The 23,708-nt window shown below is 39.9% G+C and overlaps 2 protein-coding genes across 4 annotated transcripts; one reads left to right on the top strand and one right to left on the bottom strand.

Moving 5' to 3' along the window:
* Positions 1 to 486: 486 nt before the first annotated feature.
* Positions 487 to 23,642, bottom strand: PRMT7 (protein arginine methyltransferase 7). 3 transcript variants are annotated; one of them, XM_042821853.1, is made up of 18 exons: positions 23,189 to 23,642; positions 16,559 to 16,694; positions 15,615 to 15,651; positions 14,692 to 14,841; positions 13,264 to 13,372; positions 12,820 to 12,932; positions 11,736 to 11,977; positions 11,432 to 11,609; positions 10,258 to 10,385; positions 9,873 to 10,014; positions 9,233 to 9,316; positions 7,782 to 7,829; positions 7,373 to 7,462; positions 6,603 to 6,764; positions 3,154 to 3,228; positions 2,446 to 2,606; positions 1,299 to 1,395; positions 487 to 698 (listed from the first exon to the last, which is right to left on the bottom strand). In XM_042821853.1, the coding sequence occupies exons 2-18, from the start codon at positions 16,651 to 16,653 to the stop codon at positions 540 to 542; spliced, it is 2,070 nt and encodes a 689-aa protein (XP_042677787.1). In that variant the 5' UTR covers positions 16,654 to 16,694; positions 23,189 to 23,642; the 3' UTR covers positions 487 to 539. The 3 variants fall into 3 exon arrangements, with proteins under 3 accessions (XP_042677787.1, XP_042677786.1, XP_042677789.1); XM_042821852.1 differs by lacking the exon at positions 23,189 to 23,642 and adding an exon at positions 16,940 to 17,006; XM_042821855.1 differs by lacking the exon at positions 23,189 to 23,642 and adding an exon at positions 16,811 to 16,901.
* On the top strand, positions 17,065 to 21,926 carry SLC7A6OS (solute carrier family 7 member 6 opposite strand). Its single transcript, XM_042821872.1, has 5 exons — positions 17,065 to 17,223; positions 17,946 to 18,323; positions 19,618 to 19,818; positions 20,260 to 20,386; positions 20,855 to 21,926. The coding sequence occupies exons 1-5, from the start codon at positions 17,065 to 17,067 to the stop codon at positions 20,974 to 20,976; spliced, it is 987 nt and encodes a 328-aa protein (XP_042677806.1). The 3' UTR covers positions 20,977 to 21,926.
* Positions 23,643 to 23,708: the final 66 nt, after the last annotated feature.

Raw genomic sequence — 23,708 nt, 5'->3', positions numbered from 1 at the left:
TTAATACTAACTACAATGTACAGGAGCCTGCAAATAGCTCTTATTTTTCCTTTTCCCTAATGAGCATACTAATACATGTATGTAGTTTGACTTGGGATTTCTTTTTGTGCACTCTGATGATTAATTTCCATTAGACAGCAACAAGTGCAAAGCCTAGAAATAAATGAGTTTAACTCACACTTATCTAAAGCATAAGGTTTAGAGTCTTCATCTGCTAATGCCAGATAATGCCCAGTACACCAACTATTTTGTGTTTCCAGCAGGCTATTCAGCACCCCAAAATACACAGTTTCACACCAAGAGATGCTAGCAAGTAAGTGTATAGTTGTAATATGAATCCTGCAAGCAATGCCTGTCTATAAGGAAAGATTTCTCTCCCCCTCCCTGGGTAGGTATTTTTAAAATGAAACCAAAAAGTAATTTAAAAGTATTTTTCAGAATGTTTGCTCTCTGAGCACAATAAAAAAAAACCCCAAATCTCTGCCATACAAGGAATATTGTATAAGTTTATTATAATTTACATCACAAGTGAAAGTATTTTATAATAGCTTAAAATCCATGGCAATCTCTCCTGTCTTTGTGTCAAAATTTATTGCATACGTGACAGCACTAGGAAAGTCTGCCAGAGTTTCTGATTCAATAACAGAACTGAAAAAATAGACAGCTTGCTTGCAGTGGGGATTCCATTCACAGTTTCCCTACAAGAAAGAGTTAAAAATGAAAGTAGTTACAATCCTAGGATGGATTACCTGGACAGTAATAATGCAGTAAAAACACAAGAGTTCTTATTTTCAGCTCAGTACAGAAAGATCAGATACAATTTCTCACAATCATTGCCAGTCACTCGTTAAAGGAACGTGTAACTTGAAATCTAACATGCTCTGCTGCACATTGAAGTTACAGACAACAAACAGATTTGGCCAAACAATATTTACAAAGAGTACCAAAACCACCTCATCCTTCTCTAGTTTTTTCTTTTTGTTTAACTGAGAAAAGGAAGTTGTATGTTGTTAATAAGCAAGTTGCATTTAAGTCGTATAAATCCTACTTTGAACTAGCATCCTATCTGCATTCTGTACATGGTTCTCATCTACAGAAGCATTTGGAGCCAATTCCGACTCTTATGTTAAGAGTCTTCCCACAAAGATACAAACAGCTCTGCTAGTTCAGTTCACATAACATCCAAAGAGTTTAATAAGAAGCACTATGTAAATCAAGCATGGCCAGCTGAGACTCATCTTTCAGCACTGTAATCCTAACAGACTTGGAGAGATAATGAAATTAGATTGAAGAAGTACCTTTTCATTTGAAATCTGCACCAGCCCTGTACTAACTGAGATATCAGCAGTAAGATGATATTCCATCCACAGAACTGCTCCATGGCTCTTTCCCTTTCTGGAGAGAGGCAGGGAATTAAAATCCATCACCATAGCATTATCTTTATATAACACTGATGTCTTTAAACACTGCACCCATTCCTCATCTAGCTGGGAGAGAGTGAAAGCTGTGAAAGCATGAATAACTTGTTTCTCTGAAAACAAACTGAACAGACGAATAATTTGGTAAATGGTTTGCAACTTCTTAAACATTTGCAGACATTAAATCTAAAAAAGAATGAAGAGGAACTGAAGTCATAACTACATCTGCTAACAAACACAGCCATTTACCAGGCACGTAATAAAGCATGGCAGAAATGATATAGTGTCTCTGGAGAGTATCTCCTTTATAGACCTTCATGTATCATTTTTATTAGTCACACAACCCATCTCACTTCAAGTCTGTGCTTGACAAGGACAGGGGTCACACTGGCATACTGCCTCTAAATACAAGTGGTGCAAAGAGACCCTACACAGATGGTTTTGGGTTTTGTGTAACCATGAATTGGGCTTCACAATGGAAACATCTACTTACATAAAGCCTGCATGGTTACAAGTAACTTCCCCTGTTTTTTAATTTTTAACACCATTTCATATCTGAGCAGCAGTAATTACAATCTGCAGTTATGGGGAAAAGTATTTCAGATGACATGAAAAATACCAAGGCTGTCAGAATTACAGCTAAAGGGAAAGATCGTGTACACTTCAAAGCTACTAAACAGAATAATTTGAACAGCTAAACAGGAGCTACATCTGCAGGATCACAGCAACAGGGAACAAATTCAAAGACTGCAAACAAACAAAAAACAATTTGTTTTATGTAAGCGATAAATTAACCTGCTTACATTTTAAATCATAGTGACATCTACTGAAATGCTTTTCTTGAAATACAGGCATATTATCTAAATGATTACCCTCTCACTGTTGAAGCCTATTGTGAGTAGCAACGGGAAATTTCTGTTGGAGTAAATTCCACAGCTTTAGGTTACGTTTTTTAAAATTGTTGCCTAAGATCCCACTAGTTAACACACACAGTTTGAAAACCATTTATAGCAATGAGAAAACTCACCGTAAAAGATTTACAGAGCCCTCTGTGCTGAGGCAGTGCTGTGGTACAGTCTTTCTGAAGTCAAATAACAAAACCTCCTGGGGATTGGAGAGTGACTTGCAAGGATATTCCCACAGAGGGTGAGGTTCTGCTTCCTTTGATTCTCTAAAATTCAGAGAATTCTGAAGAAAGAAAAAGTAATAAAATTATCTGAAAACAATCCAGAGGCAAATAGTCTCTGTATTCAAATTATGCATTGTGACTTCAGAATATTTAAGCAATAAAGTTCCAACTTTGAAGTTCTGTACTTCTTAGGTAAAAGAAAACCTTGTACTGCATGCATGTACTAATTGCTAGTCCTCAACAGGCAAATAAAAATGGGTATTTTCAAGATACAGTGCATTCAAACTCTCTCTTGAGATGAATTCTACCCTACAGTGTAGAGTACTGTACTCCCACACAGTGACTATGAAGGCAATCTAAATGGCTACCACAAATGTGGAGATACACAACACAACTCTAGAAACTGACAGAAAAATCTCACCCTTCACCAGTCTCATCAGTTTCTCTAGGAGCCCTGCTCACTATTAGAAGTACCTGCGAGGGCAAGTGAGGACTGCAGGATTCATTTATCAACAACTCCTAGATGAGTTTATTCAAAAAACACAGTATTTATGAAAACCTGGAACAGTGGTGTTGACTAACACACTCATTGTTAAACAGCCTTACTTTAATCATGTCATCCATAGTCCGGACATCAAAACCTTCACAGGTGCCACATGGACTCCGGATTCTCCATAAGTCCTAAAAAGGAAAACAGGATTTTGTTTGATTCTGTTAATGAAGAGAGCTTTAGCTGTAAAGTCAACTGTTAGTAAAGTGCATGTACCTCCCTCCAGCCTGTGAGTATCAGCTCAACCAAACCTAGCTTGCCACACAGCAGGGCATAACACATTACAGCTCTAAATCACAGGATGGAATTCAAACCTAGTTTAGTAGAATTTAAGGTAGTCAATACTATGAGGATTTGTATTTTAGTTGACCTTCACTAAGTGAATTGGTCTGAATCAGTTCCTTCCTAACTAGGGATATATCAACGCTGAGCACTTCCATCTGAAGACAAGTAAGAAAACAAACCATAACTCTTCCTTGTAGAATGTATACCTGGTAAAGAGAGGCAAAAGATACATAAATATTACATATTAAACTAAGAAAAAAATGTTCCTGCCCTAAAATTGACATAATTTTCCTTCAGAAGATCTGAATTTTTACTGCAAGAGCAATTTCTGTGTCATCATAAGAAAAAATATAAAGAGAAACCACTCAGTTGAATGAATATTTTAGGGAGTATTTCCTCACCTATTTTGATGGAAAACAAAGTTAAGTGGTACTACAACAAATTCACGATAGCCAGATAAAAATTAAATTACTGGATGAACTGAAGGCAGTATGTTCTCAAAAATTCAGTGCATTGTATTGTCTTAAAAATACATAGACAGATGACAACATTTACTCACAGAATTATTGTTCAGGGCCTCACAAATGTTCTCCAGTCACTCAGTGTACTTGGTTTGAACCAATTACTCAAGCATTTGGTTTACACTTTGCAGACTAGTGTGAACCAAGCATCTTACAGCTCATTGGACTACCATGCTTCCCTTTAGCACTCCAAAGATGAGTATACTCACTTCAGGCACTTGTTACACATACATACTCAGTGAGTTTTGTTGACAGTTTTGTTGACAGTTGACAGACAAGTGATTCACTTCTACTTCTGCCTTTTCATAGACTGCATTAATGGGCTCTAATAGAACACTCGCTAACTGGAGACATACACATTTCTATTACCTGTTCATTACTGTTTCACAACCAAATATATGGGATGGAATGGGATAGTTCAGCTTGAAAGGACCTTCAGCGATGCTCAAGTCCAACTGCCTTACCACTTCAGGGCTTACCAAAGGTTAAAGCATGTTATAAAGGGCATTATCCAAACAAAGGGCATTATCTTGAACACTGACAGGCATGGGTCATATCAAGTGCCTCGACAGGAACAGTTGTACTGTTTGACCATCCTCACAGCTCTTTTATTAGTTTTGTTGCCTCCTACGACACATTCAAGTATTTTAATATCCTTTTTACAGTATAGAGACCAAAACTGCATGCAATATTCAAGGCAAGGCTTTTCTTGGGAAGAAAAAAAGAGCTTACACATTGAATACTCACAGTGAACCTGTAAACCTAACATTTTCTCCCTCAGTTTGCAGGAAAGACTGACTGACAGTGAAAGAAAGATTAAGGCATGAAAGATATACAACATAGTTTTCCCCTCTGCAGTCCACAGAAGACTTCAATAAAATAGATTTTCTACTACACCTGTGTTCCAGGTCATATTCACCTCAGCAACGGTAAACAAGATGCATCAGAACTTTAAATAGGATTATGAGACATTTTGTGTAAGGAATCTCTCTGCATTCACCTCTAAAGATAACATCCCATAACTAATCATTGGTAGCTACAGACTTCTACAATGTCTGTTGTTAGAACTATGAAATTAGGCACATAGCATCCTGCTCCCTGAATGAAATTATGGACTAACATGTTTATAACTGGAAAATGTTCATCACATTTCTTCTCCTGAACCCAGCTCTAGCTAATTGTCTAAGTGTAATGAGATACTGCTATTCTGACAACACAGAACAGGCTGTAGGGCTTCTGCAGAATACCTTACAAGAGTCTGTCTGTTTCTTCTGTCTAATCCAGAACGGACAAATGCAGAGCTTATCTAAAACCAAAACAAAACTCAACACATTCTAGTGTTTCAGACTAGATTCACCACTGAACAAAGAGGAAAGTGTCAAATTCAAGTTATAACTTTCGGAGTAGCAGAACAGAGCAAATTCTATGTTCTAACACGACAGCCAACAGTCAGCCAACAACACTGAACACAAAGGCATAAAACTGAGGTTCAGGTCATATGGATGTCATTCTAGGTTCAGCTACTAGATTGCAGAATAAACTTAATCACTCTGTAGGCTTCAGTTTTGTCATCCAAAACATAAAGAGAATAGTATTGACTTTCTTATGAAACCCTTTGAATTCTAGGGATGTAAATCCTCAGGATAAAAGAGCATGAGATTAAAATTAACTGCTTATTTCAATCTGATTACTGTTGATTAAACATCTGCTTCCTACTACATGACTCAGATTTACATTATTTTCTCAGAATACATTTCAAATTCTCCAAACTTCTGCAGAAAACCACGAAATCTATGCAAAAACATGCAGTGTGGATGAATAATCACACAGGAAAAAAGAACCTGTATGTTTTCATGTGTATACATAAGGGTAGATGTGTGGGAACAAGGTTAAGGAGTATCAGAATGATATTCTATTTATTTCTCTCTGAAGGGAAAGAAAGGTCAGACAAAACTGCACAGTTGGTCAATTAGAGGAAATAGAAGAACTGGTATTTTGAAAAGAAACTGAAGGTTGTGATTGTGTGAACATGTTAGATAATATTCATTTTTGTTTTATAGACACATATATTTTATTTGCCCAATTTCAGACTAGAGAGTTCCCTCACTTCAGCTTCTGGAAAGAAACTCAGCACATTAAGTACTTCTGCAATTTCCATTGTCATTGTAGGCAAACTCTTAACAACCTTTACCAGCCATCTGACAGTTCTTAACAAACATTTATGCCTTGGAAAATTTCTCAAATATTATTTTTCATCCTAACACGACCCCAAGTTCAGAACTGTGTGCATTCTCCAAGGTTTCAAAGAAAATGAACATTCAATTATGGAATCTCTTGTGGTCTTGCACTCAAATGTCATTTACAAAATTGTTATTTTACATTATGTTACATTTTATAAATAACCACAAATCTGACACGCTCAGTTCTACCTGTCTAACCTAAAGAAATATTTTAAAGCATTCAAGCTTTTCATTTAAAATTGCAAAAATTTTCAAGGTAATTTTCTGACAAGGGATGGTTGAAATGTCAAAACTCATCTCCAAGATGTCAAATATTCTCTCCTCAGGTGGCAAGCACAACGCACGTCAAAGGGAAGAGCATTATGACTACATAAACTTGGTGTTAAAAACTTAGGAAAGTGTACTCAGTTTTAGGTGAATTCATATCTATGCAAAATGGATGCTTTAAAACAGTCTCACCTGAAACTCCACAATCATCATGTGCAAGGCAGCAGACTGAGGTAAAACAGTGACACTGCTGGCAAGATGCTGGGTCACAGCTGTTCTGGCGTACCAGAAATACAAGTTATGCCATGGCAACAAGCTTGTAGTGAAAAATGGCTCTCCAACAAGAACAGAAATCTTGGCAAAGAAAAGAGACAGAAAATGCTGTAATAGAGAACAACAGCTCAAAGGCTAGTTACATCTTCAATAGCTGACAATGCAATATAGCAAGCAAAGTCATCTAGATACAAACTTCTCCAATCCAAATATGGTTTGATGCTGTGTAACAGGCATCTTTTCAAGTTGCTGAATTTTAAAATTCCATCAAAAAATGTTGCAGTTCCCAGACAGAAAGCTTAATAAGAAGTGTCACAGAACTCTGCAAATTTGAGGATTTTAGGACATACTGATAGACTGCGATCTTCAGACTGTCTTGAGGAAGAAGAGCTCAGCCCCAAGTATCTGTGCAGTTAAACTGTTTAACAGGTATTACAACAGGTGTAGATTATGCTGGAAGGGAAAATCATACCTTTCAAAGGCAAAGAAAAAAAAACAAACAAAAAAACCCTCCAAGTCTTTAACCTGTGCTTCGCTCAGTTTCAGTAGGTAGAAGTCTCAAATGACTGCTACTTTATATGAACTGTGGTTCACTGTGGTTACAGCAGGAAAACTGGAAAGCAAAAATCACTTTCATATTCCTCTTCCTGTCACACCTCTGAAATTCAGTATGGACAACTATTCTGTACCTTTTTATCTTCCAAGTGAGATGATGTCAGCGACTCAGGACGGGCTTCTACTATTTTAATTTTATCTTCAAGATGATTGGCTTTAAAAAACTAGAAAAAAAGTAACATTCTGTCTTTATTAAAAGCTACAATTGAGACACATCCACACCAAAATAATATTTTAATAAGAAATAAACAAGAAACAAACACCCAAGAGAAATTTTTAAGAACTGCCTTCCACAACTCAGCCCTCAGGATGGGATGAGTCTGTTCCTAAGGGGTGCATGCACTTAGAGGATCCTTCAGCAGGAGGAAAGAACTGCTAGTTGTCACCTTCTAGGTGAGGCTGGTGCAAACTACATGATGCTCTCACATTCCACTCATCCTCACAACAAATATTTACTGCTTTAACACAAAACCAAATACTCACTTTTTTCATGACAGAGCAGGACACAGCAGAGTTTTCTAATGTAAACACCTACAGAAAACACACCACAGATAGTCAAACTAGCTTTGCAGTTCTTAGTTAAAATGATTACAGACTGAATGATGCTGGAGATATTTTGATACTCTAATGAACTGACCATGCACATGCCTAATAAAAAAACACACATCTGTGCTACATTCCTTTGTCAATAAAACTCCCAATAACTACTGGCTATATGATGCTGTTTTCACAGCTGTGCAAGAGGGAAAAAAACCCTGTACTGAATGCAACCATTTATTTTCCTTTTTTAAGATGCACATAACATGAATGTTTGCTCTAGGCATATATTTACCTCTGCACTAATGCAAGGGTATTCCTAAAAAAGAAACTCTTACAGTAAAACCTTTAAATCCAGACTGCAATCGGCCAGATATTCAAATTTCCACTCTGACAACAGTTTGGGGATTTAGGTTTATCAGGATGGAAGCTTTAGGGGGACTTGACATGAATGGCACTGTGTATAGTTTATGTTCTGAACATGGTTATGGTGTGATAAACAGTTTTTACTCTATTGCCAGTCAACCTACAGAACTTCCCCTAATTTTCCTGCTCATCAGAATGTTCACTCAAAATACCCAGATTAGTTAGGCTTATTAAAAATAAATAAACCTGCAAAGACATTTCAAAGTAAGGGAAAAAGAAAAAACATAAGAAAACATTCAGGTTTCATTCAGTATTAGTGAAGCATTAAGCAATATGCTGCTATGAGTCTATAGGAAAACAGTCTGGCTCCTTGTAAGACTAAAGGCAAAAATATGGGAGCCGTGGGTCCCACAAACCTCAGCACGTTTGTTCATTTCTGTGGGCTGCCCAGCACCTCCCTTGGGATTGTACTACATTACACATTCCTGGACATTCAGTCCTACTATGACAGACTTTGGTTTGAAGGGCCTCCAGCAGGAACACATCAAGTAAGGCATGTATGCAAATGTGACAGCCAGGCAACTCTCAGTCTTTCATCTACACACAAGTTCAGTATTCTTAAAGCCTCTTATCTGTCTGTTACAGACTTTCCACTTTCAAGTGGATAATAAATGTAATTATAGAACTGTGAATAGAAAAGAAGAAAAAAAGCCTGCCAGACATTTTGGTTGGGGAAATTTTTAAAAGCCCCAGTATGTATGAAGGTAAACAGCAATCAGCAAGGAATGAAAAACAGCACTTTCATTCCAGGCTTTGCATTGGCAAACATCAAAATTGGTTACTGTTATCTCCCTAGAGTTCAGCTTGATGAATTTAACCTACTTTTCAACACAATGGGAGCCTCTTTCTCGCTTGTCACTGAAGAGGCACTGGAAATAATTAAACAATGGACTGGAGTACAACAGATCTGAAAACACCAAGCAAAAACACAGAGGTCAAAAAAAAAACCAACCCAGGAGGAAGTACTGTACCTGCTCTGCTCCAAGATAGTGAGCCAATACAGGCAGCAGGCTGCCATCACTGATGCAAAGGCAAACGCTATCTGTTTTCAGAACCTATGGGGAAATTAATTGTCAGTTATTCCTATTCCAAATGAAAGAATTCTCATGTCCTGGACATTTTGGAGGTGTTTTCCCTCACTTTTTATAGCTGCATAGAAAATAAGGACTGAGATACACATTGCTAGTATAAGGACTTCAAGCAGAACAGAACAGTGTAAGAAATGTTCATGTAATCCCTCGTTTCAGGTAAGAAAATGGTTTCACCAATACACATGGGTGTGTAGAAGAGTATATTTTTATTGCCATACACATGTGACCATAAAGAGCCTGTCTTTATCCAATCACCAATACGCCTTCTCACAAATACATAGAGCTCTTAAAATTCCTATGAAAAAAATGCTTGCTTGCTGTTAGAAAAAAACAAAAGACATACCAAAGAGGTGTTTGTTAACCTCATAACAAAATCCAATTTACATTTGCTGATGTAAATAAAATACGGTCTATAAACAAACTTATTTGCAAAGGAGAAAAAATTCCAAAAACCATTACTACAACTAAAACAATACACCTGTCAGAGAAGCCCGGAAACCTAAAGGCAACGTGCACTCACATTCATCAAAGACTTGATGTACTGGCGTGTTCGGTTCTGATCATTCAATTCCCCAAAGCGTGGTCTGTTCCAAAGAAGGTGAGCCTGGCATCTACAAACAGGACTCTCAACACGAGCATCTGCCTTGTCCTCATCTTCTTCTCTGGAACAACAAAAATGGCAGAATAATTCCGGCAGTCCAAAGCTCAGTTGTGTTTCTATGCATCACTTTTATTTCTTTTCCACCTGCTCACTGCAGTGTGTTTTAATGTGTTTAGGCTTCCAGTAGTTTTCTAGTCTCTAGGTTTCAATCTTGTTCTTCTACAAAACAGTTCAGCTGCAAGCACAGCAATTAGTCCAGCTTGGAGGAAGCCACCAGCCCCTTCTTACCCACGTGTCTCATTACCTGGCTCTCTGCAGCACATACCACACGGAGTACTCATCACGACAGGCAGTCAGGTGCACCTTCTGACCCTGGAGAACCTGCTCCTCTTTCGGAAGGAAATAAACACACTGCATCCAGTGATCTCTCCACTGAAAAGGAGTTGACAAACAAAACCTTAGGGATTCACTCAAACAGTAAACGCACAAGTAAAGAAATACAAAAAGTCAATTAGTAAGAATGGGCACGACTTCAGAGCACTGGTATATGACTGGTTGAAGGATTCCTGCTCGTGTTAGCAAGGCTGAGTAAGGAACAACACTGTGCATTGAATAAAGGTACTCTGCATAGTTGTCTTGAAATAGGATAAGCTTGAGACCAATGGCTTGCTGTGTATCTAAGTTTGTGTTTCATGAAATGAAAACCAGAACAAAAACACATTTTATATTTATTAATGCTGTTTTACCTCTGTAGTTCACTTACATTAGAAACACTTATTGAATTGCTGACAGTGACCAGTGGCTGGAGTCTCATGAATCAAAGGAGCCCAATTAGTGTCACTGTGACAACACAGCTATCTACGTTTCAAAAACTTGCTTTCAGTAATGCAAATGTGTTAAGCCAACTAAATGCCTTGTTAGTTTTCCCTTTTATTCTCAAACACAGTAAGTGCAAACAAGTGCTCTGTAGGATAAAGTTAGTCAAAAGGAGCCTACAAGTAACTACAAAAACACAGGAGACTAGTTTAACACTGATCTCCCATTCCCTCTCAATATCCCCTATCAACTCAGCAGTTTTCCCTAATACTCGTCTTTTTTATGGGAATATAAATATATTTAAGTAAAAGATTTGGAAATTTAATACAAAAACTACATGGAAGAAAAACACAGCCTGATATTCTGACCAAGGACAGAGACTAGTTAAAAAAAAAAAAAAGTGCTAATTATTGTTTTTTCTTGAAAGTAAAATAAAATAAACAAGAACTGTAGATCTACAAGGCAACCTCAGCTTCACATTAAAGCAAACCTAAAATTTGTGCATAAAACTAGCATTTCTATGATTTATCACCTTCCAATACATAAAACATTAGCGAAGTTTCTATACAGCTTACAAGACAGCTGTTTAAAATACCCAGTAGCACCTTAAAATAATTACTGGAATTCATCTGATGACAGTATCTGAGGGCTCAGTATTTTACCTGGAAAGCAGATGTGGGTTTTACCCAGTATGGAGCCATTGTGCAATTTATTGTTCCAGAAGGGTCCATGTCAATATCCCACCAGGAAAGTACAATTTGTGCCTTGCCAGATTTTACAGGCTCCAGCTGCACTCTATAGCAGGTAGATGCACTCCTTACTGGCTTACTGAAATCCACACTGCAGAGAAGCACCAAAATTGTGAAAAGAAACAGTTCAGTATTCCTCAGGAATTCTCACCTGCTTGCTAAGCAGAAAAGGTGTAACAGGAAAGGTTTGTTTTGAACAAAGCAGTGCCTACTCCACCTGAACATAGTCACCACATCACTGAGGATAGTGAAGTCACTTGAAGGCATCTGGTTCAGTTGGATATCACAAACAGAAGGAACACCTGGACAGTTCTCCATTTCTGAAGGGGAGACAATAATTTTTTCACCATCCTTTGCTTCAACATGAACAGGAAACAGTTTGTTCCAGGACCACATTCTTTTGGATTCCACTAACTGGACATACACTGTTGCCCTGTGAGGCACTGCCTCACATCCTTCCTGAATGTGCAAAACAAAGGGTAAAAGAATTCAACAAAGCTGACTTATTAACATATGTGAAAATTAAATCAATTGAAATGCCAACCAATTTAAAGGAAAAGTAATTAGACTGGGAACTTTGAAATCTTAAGCTCCAGTTATTCCACAGACTTCTGACACAGAACACTCTCTCTCTGTGAATTATGATAGGCCTGCCCACCCCACTGGGCATCCTTTAGGAGGACTACTTTGAAAGATCTCTTTGTTATATTAATGATACAACAATATCAGTTTATTTGCTCAGTTAAACTTACATCTGCATTCTCATTCTGAGGTGACAGATCTATTTTGAGCACTTAACTATTAAGTTCTCAACATTAACATAGAATTTGTTATTGCAATGAGTATACAGCTTATATATAGATATAGAATACTGGCTCAAATATTTATTCAGTGACAACTTCATAGCCACGTTTAAAGCACATAAAAGTTGTTCTAAATAAACACAGAACTAAAAGCTAAATGTGAAGTTCAGGAAGCAAACATCAATTACAGTGGAAAGCTGTAAAAAGTTATGGAGTATTATTATCTTTATAGGTGAAAACAGGGGAACAGGAAGAGGAAAACAGGCAGCTTGGGGAAGGAGCAGCAGAAGCAGTCTCAAATGAGGAGTCTGATAATCGGAGTGTAGAAGAGATTTTGGGTAGCGTCTCTGCTCCCCCTCCTCCAGCAATGACCAGTGAAGCCGGTGCTCCTCATCTCATGATAACCCACAGCCTAGAAAGCTGACGCTTTGTCACCTACCTGTATCCTACTCCAAAAAAGACCCCTAGGGAGAAATCTGACACACCACATTTTCTTACCTGTACAAGGTATTTGTGCGCGTGCTCGTAGGTTGGTAGAGCACCTTCTCCTATCAGCTCTGTGTCAAATAATTCTGTTACCAAGATATTTGCACGACACTGCATGTCTCCATCTGAAAGACATAATTTACTATGACTGTACTAAGACATATCTTTCAAGAAGCTGGTATGCTGAAAAGATAAGTCATTCAAAAACACTCTCCTGACAGAGAATCTGTTGAAGCATGCAAAATATTCTCCTGTACAAGTTTACTGACTACAGAACTACTGAAATATTATCAGAAATATTTCCTTGTGAAATAATACTCCAATGTTACTTTCTGGAAAGAAAAGGATTTCCTTTGTTTAATTAAAATCATTTGGAGAAGCATAAAAATACATATTTCCTTAAAGTTTTGAAGTAGTAGTGCAATACATACATAGACCTAGCTTTAAATTCCTCACCTGGCCCAACGGTGACTTCAGTGGAGTGCTTGTTGATTACCTTGATCTTGTCATGGAAACCATTCTTCTCCACTATCTTCACAGCAGCATTAGCCATGGGTTTGAAAACCTGCAAAATTCAAGATTGCAACAAACTGGTTAGCTAATGTTGGCTTTCAGAAATACAACAACACAAAATGCAGCACGTTTAGTGTTGCTGAAATTTTACATCTGTATTTTTTCTTGTAGCTGAAGAAAACAACCACAAAACAAGAGACCTTAAGCCTCCCTTCCAAAGTTCATAGGCCTCAAATGGCATTGTTCAAGCCTGGCTCTCAGCTGTCTCCAAAAGCAACTTCACTTTAACTTTTGAAAGACAAGAACACACCTCATGAACTGTTTCACATTTACAGTAAACAAACTTGTCCTTAAACATAAAGGGACACACGCACTAGAAGAGGCTCCAAGAAACCTTTATGTGCTCAAGATGTAACAGTAAGTAAATAAAATAGTAATCAAAAGGGAAAAAAAGAACCAGTACAGAAACAGTCACCAGAATATACCATAATTCTGCTCTAATTAACAGAATAACATTCAGAACAAAGAGAAAAATAAAGAGACAGCTTGAAAATAACAGAATAATGGAGAGTGTAGTAAAAGGGCTTAATGACCAGACTGTAAGCATACAGATTTTGAATATTCTACCCAGCCTCGAAATCTGAATACTCAGGATAAGAGAACTGTGGCCACGTTGAAACCTAGCCCCAGTTCCATAACTGGAATAATATACTGCTATTAGAACTTATATACCTGTGCCTTCCAGACACAACCTGTGTCTGGAATGCAAGTGAATATTCTCTCTTTTTCTACAGATGCACTAAAAGAATATGTTAAATTGGCCAAAATATCCCTGCTATCACCCTTAATGAAAGTAACTGCTGTTAACAATCATCAGAATTCAAAACTGTCAATACAACAGGAGATGCTCTATCTAAAAACAGAGATGGAAAAATCAGTTTATGAGGCGGTCTCTCTATTAAAATGTGGTCCATGTTTTGATTTACTGGTTTAAGAGCCCATCAACAAAACTGAAACTCAGGAAGATCAGCAACACGGCTTGAGAATATTCACTGTTTTCAAAAATACTCATCAAGTTTTCCATATTACACTGGAGTTCAGTAGGGAAGACAAAGCAGCATAAAACTGCACTGTTAGATGATCTGCTTATTTACAGAACCTGGTCCAAAAAAAATGTTCTATGCATTTTCAGCTATACTCTTTTAAGATCCATCTCTTTTCATGCACATAAAGATATCAAATCCGCACTTCAGAAAGCAAAGCACAACACAACAAATGCACCCACACCACTGCTTGTGAAGACACAACAACTGCGCTGAAGCTCTTACAAAGAAATTACGAACATGGATGCAATCTGTAACAAATGCTTACCTCAACTGCATAGCAGAAATCTGCCCCTGCTGAAGCTGCCATCATAGACAGGAGTCCTGTGCCAGTCCCTATGTCTAGAACAATCGCTTTCTCACCTCTTCCCTTTACCCGGCTTACGGCAGCACGAATACCTTGGTAATATTTCATGTTCTGTGGAAATAAGTAAATACACATATATGCATAGGGATTTCTTTCTTAACAAAACAAGATCAACAACCTTCTACCTACTTTCAATTTCTGTGCAGAAATTTTCCCTTCTCAGACTATATGTGTTCATCATCAGAAAAAAGGCCTACAGTCATTCCTTATGCTGTACAGTCACACCAAAGCCACTGTTAGTGAAAGCGTTTAGAAATACAAGACATTTTGTGAAGCTGATGGTAATAACCACATTTTTGCTTCAAGGTGTCACAGTGTAGACACATAGAAGTTTTTTAAGGTTTGTGACTAAACAGCTAGGGCATAAAGAACATTTAAACTATTTCTCCAGGTTTCATCACACCTGTAGATATGCTAGTGATCTTAATTTTCTTTGCAATCTTGATCTGTAAATACACCAAATCATAATGAAAGAATAGAGACAGACTTTACTTACATTCCTGTCAGAACTATGAAGCCTACCTTCACATTTACAGCCTGTGGAATTTTACCATGAGCTCTGTCAAGGTCCCAACTAAAATGTCAAATATGGAGCAACAAAAGCAGCTACTGAGTGCAAATATCACATTCTGCAGAAAAAAAACACTGCTCTACAGACAGACGTAAGAAGGCATCTCCTGATCTAGGAACAGGTCAGATGTGGAGTATAAATCTGAACACTTCATCCTTCGGAGAAATCTATACCATCATGCAGGGACAGCTGCTCAAGAGAAAGAAAGTGACTGTTTCCTCAATGTTTAAAAGTTCATTGCTTCTATACTTACCCTGTCCTTATCGTGAAGCATGTCTGCATAACGTGATCTACAAGAAGCAAAACTCCAGTCAACATACTGCAAAACACTGCAGACTGCTAGGTCTCATTGGACAGCCTTTGTTTCCCCTATTAATGCAGCCAGTCCCAGGTCCCATGAATGTGCAGATAACTATGGCATGCTCTTGAAGTCCCAAGTGTTTTCCCAGACGTAAGGAATTAAGTAATTTCAGCGGTGTGGTCACGAATTCCCATGATCTAATTAATTGTTGGTATATATCCTCTCTCTGACAATGGATCCAAAAGTATGGACCTATGGACAGACAGCTGTGAAATAACAGCTGGAACAGAGGGAGGTTCATTCAAAGCAATTAAAGGCTGTCTAATGCTGGTCTGTCATTAATTATCAGAATCTACACACCAAAAGCTGCAAGGTAAATTAATCATAAAATCACAGAATCGTTAAGGACAGAAAAGACCTCTCAGATCCCCAAGTCCAACACCATCCCACTGTGCCCACTGCCAACATCCCTCAGTGCCACATCCCCACAGCTCTGGGACACCTCTGGGATGGTGACCTCCACCTCCTTGGGCAGCTGTGCCACTGCCTCACTGCTCTGTCAGAACTGGAATTGTTCCTAATATCCTGAACCCCCCAGATAGTAGCAACCTGAGTTCAGGGACAAGCATCAATTCTGTGTGGCAGAATGGATCTGAAAGAAATCCAGCCAAAGACTTTGCCACAATTGGATGAACACTGGTATTAAAATCAGCACCTCCAGGAAATGTTCAGAAAAACCTGAGTGGAACTTCTTGGAGAGTTCCCTATGGAACTGTACACGTATCGTTCAGCCCCACACACACCATAACATTCAGTCTGTCCCATCAGCTGCAAGTCATCGGGATTTCTACGGAGATGGAAGCAAACCCGAAGAAGGCTGACTTTTCCCAGCATACCTTGCAATTTCTTGGTGGTAGTCATAATCCTCGTCCTCTTCTACCCACTCCAACGAGCCCGTGGTCGGGTTGGCTCTTCCACAAAACGTCTTCATGGTCGATCTCGACGTACGTTATTTACGTACGCGCAATTTTGCTGTCGGAATGCAGAACATTGGTTTTGTAGCAAACAAAACACCTTCAGTGAACACAACTGACATTTCACAGCTCGGGGTGCACGCACAAACACACGCACATCCCTGCTACGCCCACCTCGGCCAGCAGCACAGCTCGCTGCCTTCCCGCTGCGCTATCGGAACGTTTTCAACCCAAATTCATCCCGCAGCCCTAAGCGGCAATAAAAAGCACAAACCAAAAGCCCACCCCCAGCCGCTCCCCTACCCGCCGCGCGGATCCCAGCAAACCACGCGCCGTCTCCTCTGGCGGAAGCGGCGCGGCCGCCCGCCCGTCCTGCACCGCGGCGCCGCCGGCAGTGCCCGCCCCGTCCCGGCGTGCCGCGCGGCGCCATGGAGCGGGCGGCCGTGCTGCGCGTCCAGCGGAAGCGGGGCGGTGCGGAACCGGCTGAGGCGCTGCTGCTCGCCTGCAAGCGGCTGCGCGCGGAGCCCGGGCAGGGAGCGCCGGTGGAGAGGGGCGTCTTCAAGCTGGTGGCCACCGTGTCCTCCAAGGTACCGCCGGGATCCTGGCGCTGTCGGCGCTCGCGGGTGTGGGTGCGCGTTGGGCGGCCTGCGGGCTGGGGCTGGTGAAGCCGACGGCGGTGCTGAGTTTGGTTACGCAGGGGTAGCGGCTTTCAGGTGATGCACGGCCTTTGGTATTGGAAAAACCTGGTTTATGTGTTCCGTTGTGATTGGTTGTAAAGGATATTGTGAGTAAACTTCTGGGCGCTTCTAGAAAGGAGCGTGATCACCGCTGTTGGTGTCACCGTTTCCATTCGTAGAGTCGTTTGAGTTGCGAGGGACCTTAAAGGGCGGCTGCTCGCACTCTGCGCTGAGCAGGGACACCCATAGCTCCATCCGTGCTCACAGCCCATCCTCTGATGCTGGCTGTCCGCGGGGACGGGGCATCACCACCTCTCTGTGCCATTGCCTCGCTGCCTTTATCATAAGAAACATATATAATATATCCAGTGTATCCTCTCCTTTAGTTTGAAACCATTTCCCCTTGTCCAGTCACAGCACACTCTGCTAAAGGGTCTGTCCCTTCTTTTTTACAACCCTTGTAGATACTGACAGGCTGCTCTCAGGTCTCCCGGAGCCTTCCCTTCTCTGTGCTGCACAGCTCCAGCTCTCAGCCTGTCCTCGTAGGGAGGTGATCCATCCCTTGGATCAGAGGATCCCTCCTCCAGATGCACTCTAACAGGTCCATGCTTCTTCTTTTTTTCCTCTGCCAGAACGAGCCCATTCAGAAATACGTTCAAGAAGGGATCAGTAAAGACAAAGCAGCACAGAGCCTGCGGCCTTCCTTGGGAAGCACACAGCGGATAGCACAGGAGCTCCGCTCCTCCAAGCAGGCGAGGAGGAAGGAGAACCGCTACCGTGTAGTTGCCAGCCATCGGCCGGGCTCCAGCGGGACGGCTGGGACCCTCACAGAGAGCCAGGCAGGGAGCGATGGCGGCAGATCGGCCCCTGCAGCAGCAGGAGATGTGTCACAGGAGGAGAGCGGTGCTGTGGATAAGAGCTCGGACTGCGGAGGGAACTTCCAGCTGTTTGATATCGTGCAAGAGGAGGAGGTGGTGGAGGACTCCAGTTTTACTGCAACAAACCCACAGGTCAGCAGATAAACCTAGCATACTTGAAGTACTTTTGTGTCACAGGCTCGTACGTGTGGGCAGACTGACAGCTAAAGGTTTTTGCATCCGAAGTATTCCTGTGTTTGACAGAAGCTTCAACCAAAGATCTGTAACTTGCAGTGGTTAACACATGGTGCAAGAAGCATCTTCTATGAGTATCTTGGAGTGCAGTAATATTTGACAGCCACACAGAGTTGGCTCGTACCACTCTTTTTTTTTCTGTGTGCTCTTCATGTATATTAATGCTCCTATTGATCTGCTAGATGGATTGCTGAGTCGTTTTCTCCCTGCTAGAGAAGAAAAGAAGTCTAATTCAGTGTCTTCTCATCCACCTAGGAATGCCACTTGTAGGCAGGACTCCCCTAAATCCTTTTGAGCATCTCCTTGTACTTGCAGTATCTGCAGGGTTCTTTAGGTTGGTTTCTTTTTGTGTATGCTTTGTTTATAGCAGCACTCCAGGTGTTTGACAAGTTTCTTAGCTCCTGTTTTCTTTGGTATGAGTTAAGTACCTTTTTCGCTGGAGGAATATCTGCTCGATAGAACGCTTTTAAAAACAAAGCAGCTCTGCCTTCTATATAGGGCAGCCCATGCACACAGGATATTAAAAATGTTCTGTATTTAAGACTCCACATATAAAAGAAGGCAGAAGGGCTTCGTTTGCATCCTTTAGTAGTTCTTTCATTGCATGTAAGTGAAGGATGGATGCTTTTAAAGAAAATTCTCCGGTAAGGCAGAGCCCAACCAGCTGTCATCCTTCAGCATTTCTTAACGATCACACCAGAGCTCTGCCATCAGGATACAGTATGAACTCCTGCTTCTTCTAAAGCCAGAGTAAGTAGTTCAAACAGACGTTTGAGATCTCTTACCTATCAATCTGCTAAATGGGAACAAAACTGAGTAGGGTCAGATCAGGAAAAAATATTCTGAGAAGCTGTTGCGGAGGAAAAATGTAGATTTTCAGATACAGGCCACTAAAGCAAAGGTATTGCAAATTATTTACTAGGAAGGAGAAAACATGAAGACATTTCTTCTGTTTTACTGTAGAGTGAAGAAATAAAATAAAAAGCCTGTCTGCAGAGCATGTCAGTATTTTCTTGTTGATTTCTCACATTTTAGTTGTTTCTCCCATAGACTTTGTATGCTGTAAAACATTTGCATTGTGGCAGTGCTGCTGTATGCACATCTCTTGCTTGACTGCTGTCACAAAGGAAACTTTTACCGAGACTTTGTGTGTCTGATTCCAGTGAAGATCTGCATGTTTATTTTTTAACAGAAAACTGGTGATCCAGATGTGATTCTTTGCAATGCAGTAGAGATGATCCGTGAGCGTTTAAATGTTTCTGAAGATCACAAAAAAGTAGAACTCCGTGAGAAAGATGAGTATGTTTATGACATCTACTGCATGGAAACATCGGCTCCTGGTTGGATCCAAAATATCCTCTCTGTACAGCCTTATAAAGAAGAATATGAACTGGTAAGGGTGTTAAAAACAGATTGATCTTAAGTAGGAAGGTTAAGAATAAATATGCTTAGAGTCCTATGAAGAATGGCCAAGGAAGATCCATTTTATGCTCAGCGCCAGTTCTGTGCTCATTCAAGTTACAGTTGATTCAGTCAAGTTCTGATATGACAGAGAATGCTGAACGTGATGTGTGTGTGTACTAAGAATTCAGCTGGCCTCAAAATGACAAATGTTAAGTAATTCACATCCCACTCTCCCTAAAGCAGACTGCCATGTTACTGTGAACATACTGGCAACATGAATTTTTCTAGTGTGCTTTGTGGGACTGCTGAGTTACTGTGCTTGCAGCCCATCAGTTTCTCCTGGCTCTTTATGATTGTGGTACAAGTAGCCAGAAAACTGCTTACTGCAAAGTGGGTGTATTAATATTGGATTTTCTGTCTTGACATACAGGTAGATGATGATCAAGTTCCAGCTGAAATATACGAAGATGAAGATGATGAAAATGATGAAAGTAACTGGCGTAATGATTATCCTGATGAAGATGAATTCTTAGCTGAGGAAGATGATGAAGAAAAAGGTATGCCTGTCCTAAGTATTGTTTGCATTCATGCTGTGCACATATAAATCTCATCCATTTTCCCCATGTTTTCTTTTTAACAACAACCAAAAATAAACTAACAGCACTGCTAGATTGCAGTGCTTGCAGACTGCCACTGTTAGACAGTGGTTTATCTTTTGTGGACCTACAGCAGATCTTGATGTTTTTGCAAAGTCAGAATTAAGAACTCCTTTTCAGGGTGCTGCAATTGCAAACGATGGTTTGATTTGAGAAGGAATAGATGACTTGGTTCCACATGCTCATGAAACAGTCTTCTTTCTTAACTCCCCATCCGTGTACTCTCAAGTATAATTAAGCACAAGTCAAATCTCACCTAATACGGTTGTTCAAACTTTGTTTGCTAACACGTGTTACTCAAGAAGTTAAAACAGTCTGAACTTGTTAAGCAAAGGGATAACACAAAAATGTTAATGCACTTCTCTTTAGACTCTGAAGAGAGCTCCAGTGATGAGGACCAGTGTTACAGGAGAAGAACATGGAACAAATACCGTCAGGAGGTTCTACAGGAATTTGGCTATGATGAGATCCAGGACTTGGATTCTGACTAACAGCCCTTTTTTTTGCAAAATGCAGTAAGACTGCAAATCCAGACAGCTGCTGCTGGCTCTTCATAAAAGTGTTACAGGGAAAAACAAACAAACCTGGAAAATCACTTTCTGCTGGAAGTTGTGCTAATTGGGACAATAGAAAATCATTCTCTACCTGAAAGAACTGTAAGCTAAATTCTTGCCCAGCTGGCTTTTAAATAACATTTTAAAACTTCGTGGCTGGTATGGTTCACCTTGATGCTGTCTAGCTCAAGTACTACACTGGAATTCCGACAAACACTAAAAGCTTCTCTTGCCATGTGAGCTATTACAAATGCTCAGTCAACTTCAGCTGATACCAAACAGGTGGGTCTGAGTACCAACATTTGATGACACAAATTTTCTTTCCACGCAGAAGATGCTGTATGACTTAAAAGAGAATATTCCACTAGTTACATGATGCAGGTTATGACCGGAAGAAATATTCTTGTCATGACTAATGTACCAAGTTTAATGTACCAATGTTCAGGATGAACGTAGCTGCCCTGATGGATTCTCAGAAAAAAGGCACTGTCTCCTTGTGCTTTCTACTGCATTTGTTCCTGAGTTTCAAGTTCCCTTCTTTACAAGTGTTTGAGCACACAAACTGCCTTGAATCACCCATTCTTTGCCTTTGTCCAATAATTCCAGTGGAACAACGTATATGAATTTGAATTGTAAATAAAGAATCTTTGGTTAAGTTTTCTTTACGCAAGGATCACAGAAGTTGGTTCAGCTGAATTTCCTTTAGCATTTTAATTACTGTAACTTTTGCACAACCTTCTGTAAGCGGGTACTTGAGTGCTGGCACTGACCTATGTTGTAATGTTGCCTAGCAGCACCAACGCTTAAAAGGTTTTGGTTTTGCCAGGAAAACAGACTGCAGAGTGCTTGTAGTCTGGTCAGTAAATATATATATGTATTTAATGTCAGCTACTTTGTGTACCTGTTCCAGTCTGTAGTAAATCTGAGATTGTTTTTTTTTTTTTTTACCTTAATCATATACATACTTAACCTTGATTACCAAAACACCCATTATATTTGCTTCTACCAAGAAGTTTAGGAGTTGCTGTGATACCATTGCACTTTCCCTCCACCATTAGATTGCATTAGTGCTGTTACAAGGGAGAAGCTTTCCACCATCCCTTCTTCGGACAAGGATGAATTGTCTGGCCTCCAGCTTTAATATACAGAGCAAGTGAAAGCTAAGCCACAGCACCTCTAAAGCCTACTGAAACTCCATACTGAGTAACACTTTATGTCGTGTAATAATTATTAAAAATGCAGGTATTATCAGCCCTTGTTGAAACCTGTGAAGAATTTCAAATTCTGCAAGAGTTCTTAGTATATTATGCTACTCTGAAGTGTAGTTAAATTTCCCTCTTAGGTCCAGAAGAGGGCAGCATCCCAAATGCTACTCTCTTTGTCTGGCTTAAGTCTTGAAACACAGGTTATTTCCTTTGCTATATACTTAGCTTTTGCTGTACTGCAGCTGTCAGCTGATAACCTAGCATCATCACCTGTGTAATTTTACATGTAAACTGTGTAAAAACGGGATTAATCCATCTGGCCCATCCCTAACAGTTAATAAATCTTGCAATCTGAATATGTCCTTCAATATAGCAAACATTTTCATAAGAAGTATCCCCCAAACTGACAGTTGCTTGTTTAGACACTTAAAAATATTTCTCTCCTACTTAAGTCTGTAATAAGTGGCTAATGAGATGTTAGATCAAAGTCAGTCATGAGCTGTAGGTGCAGCAGGGACTTCGTGGTCTGTTAGTTCTGAATGGTGATGCCAAGGTAACAGACAAAACGTTTTGTTTCTTCTCAGGAAGGATACTGTGACTATTATGTCACAATCCTAGCCTGTTAAAGCTATGCTGCCCATTGGACAGATGCCTTAACTTAGATACTGTTAACGTATACTAATCATACCTAAAGACTAAAAAGCTGCAGTAAGAAAGCTAAATGCTATTTTTTAAATTAAATAGCAAGAACACCCTGCATGTTGACCTTCCAGCTGCGTTCAAATTTCCTCACCTGGAATTTTAACCTCCTTACATACCAATGCTGCTTCATGAAAATGGCCCTGACTCTATTTTTGCATCTTTTGTATCTTGCAGTTATTTATAGCTTCTTGTTTAAGATAACCTCGAACAAGAATTCAGTACAAGAATCCAGTTATACTCACTGTTATTCAAGGAGATGATGGAGACGTGCAGCAGTTGAAGGAGACATGGCTTCAGCCATAATCTTGTGGTCACAAGATTAAGTTCACCTTAAATGCACAATAACTGTACACATGGACAAACTCAGCTGAGAGCAATGTTTTAAATTAAGATAAAAATCATAGGAGTGTTTTTTGAAGGGTATCTTGCTTTGCTGGCTGAACGGTGGCTTCATGTTACCTTTTGGTACATCAAAGTTCAGTAGCAGTGTCCTACTGTTAGGCTTAGAGCTGTGAAGTTACACATATTGCTGATTGGATCAGTCCATAAGACACTACTACTTATTCCTGGTTTCCTGGTTTCATTCTTATTTTTTTTCCTGCCACTTAGTTTTCAAGATATAGTTCTGCCATGGACCATTGTATTTGCTACAAAAGTGGTCTGTTCTGTGAGTTTATGGACAGTCATTTCCTAGTGAACAACAATGAAACTCAGATGGGGACTTTCCTGACTGAAGTAACATTGCGAATGTGCGTTCGCAGA

Source organism: Centrocercus urophasianus, unplaced genomic scaffold (assembly GCF_019232065.1).
Source record: "Centrocercus urophasianus isolate 14NV4802_14NV808 unplaced genomic scaffold, USGS_Curo_1.0 seq_2, whole genome shotgun sequence".
Taxonomy (NCBI): domain Eukaryota; kingdom Metazoa; phylum Chordata; class Aves; order Galliformes; family Phasianidae; genus Centrocercus; species Centrocercus urophasianus.
The sequence above is the reverse complement of the archived record's forward strand: the minus strand, read 5'-3'. Positions and strand labels throughout refer to the sequence as shown.

Coding starts and splice junctions, on each gene's coding strand:
- PRMT7 (XM_042821853.1), bottom strand. CDS start 16,653: ATGAAGACGTTTTGTGGAAGAGCCAACCCGACCACGGGCTCGTTGGAG. Junction 7,830..9,232: donor ACTATCTTGGAGCAGAGCAG/GTACAGTACTTC, acceptor TGTTTTCTGTAG/GTGTTTACATTAGAAAACTC. Junction 699..1,298: donor TGCAGATTTCAAATGAAAAG/GTACTTCTTCAA, acceptor TCTTTCTTGTAG/GGAAACTGTGAATGGAATCC.
- SLC7A6OS (XM_042821872.1), top strand. CDS start 17,065: ATGGAGCGGGCGGCCGTGCTGCGCGTCCAGCGGAAGCGGGGCGGTGCG. Junction 19,819..20,259: donor ATAAAGAAGAATATGAACTG/GTAAGGGTGTTA, acceptor CTTGACATACAG/GTAGATGATGATCAAGTTCC. Junction 20,387..20,854: donor GGAAGATGATGAAGAAAAAG/GTATGCCTGTCC, acceptor ACTTCTCTTTAG/ACTCTGAAGAGAGCTCCAGT.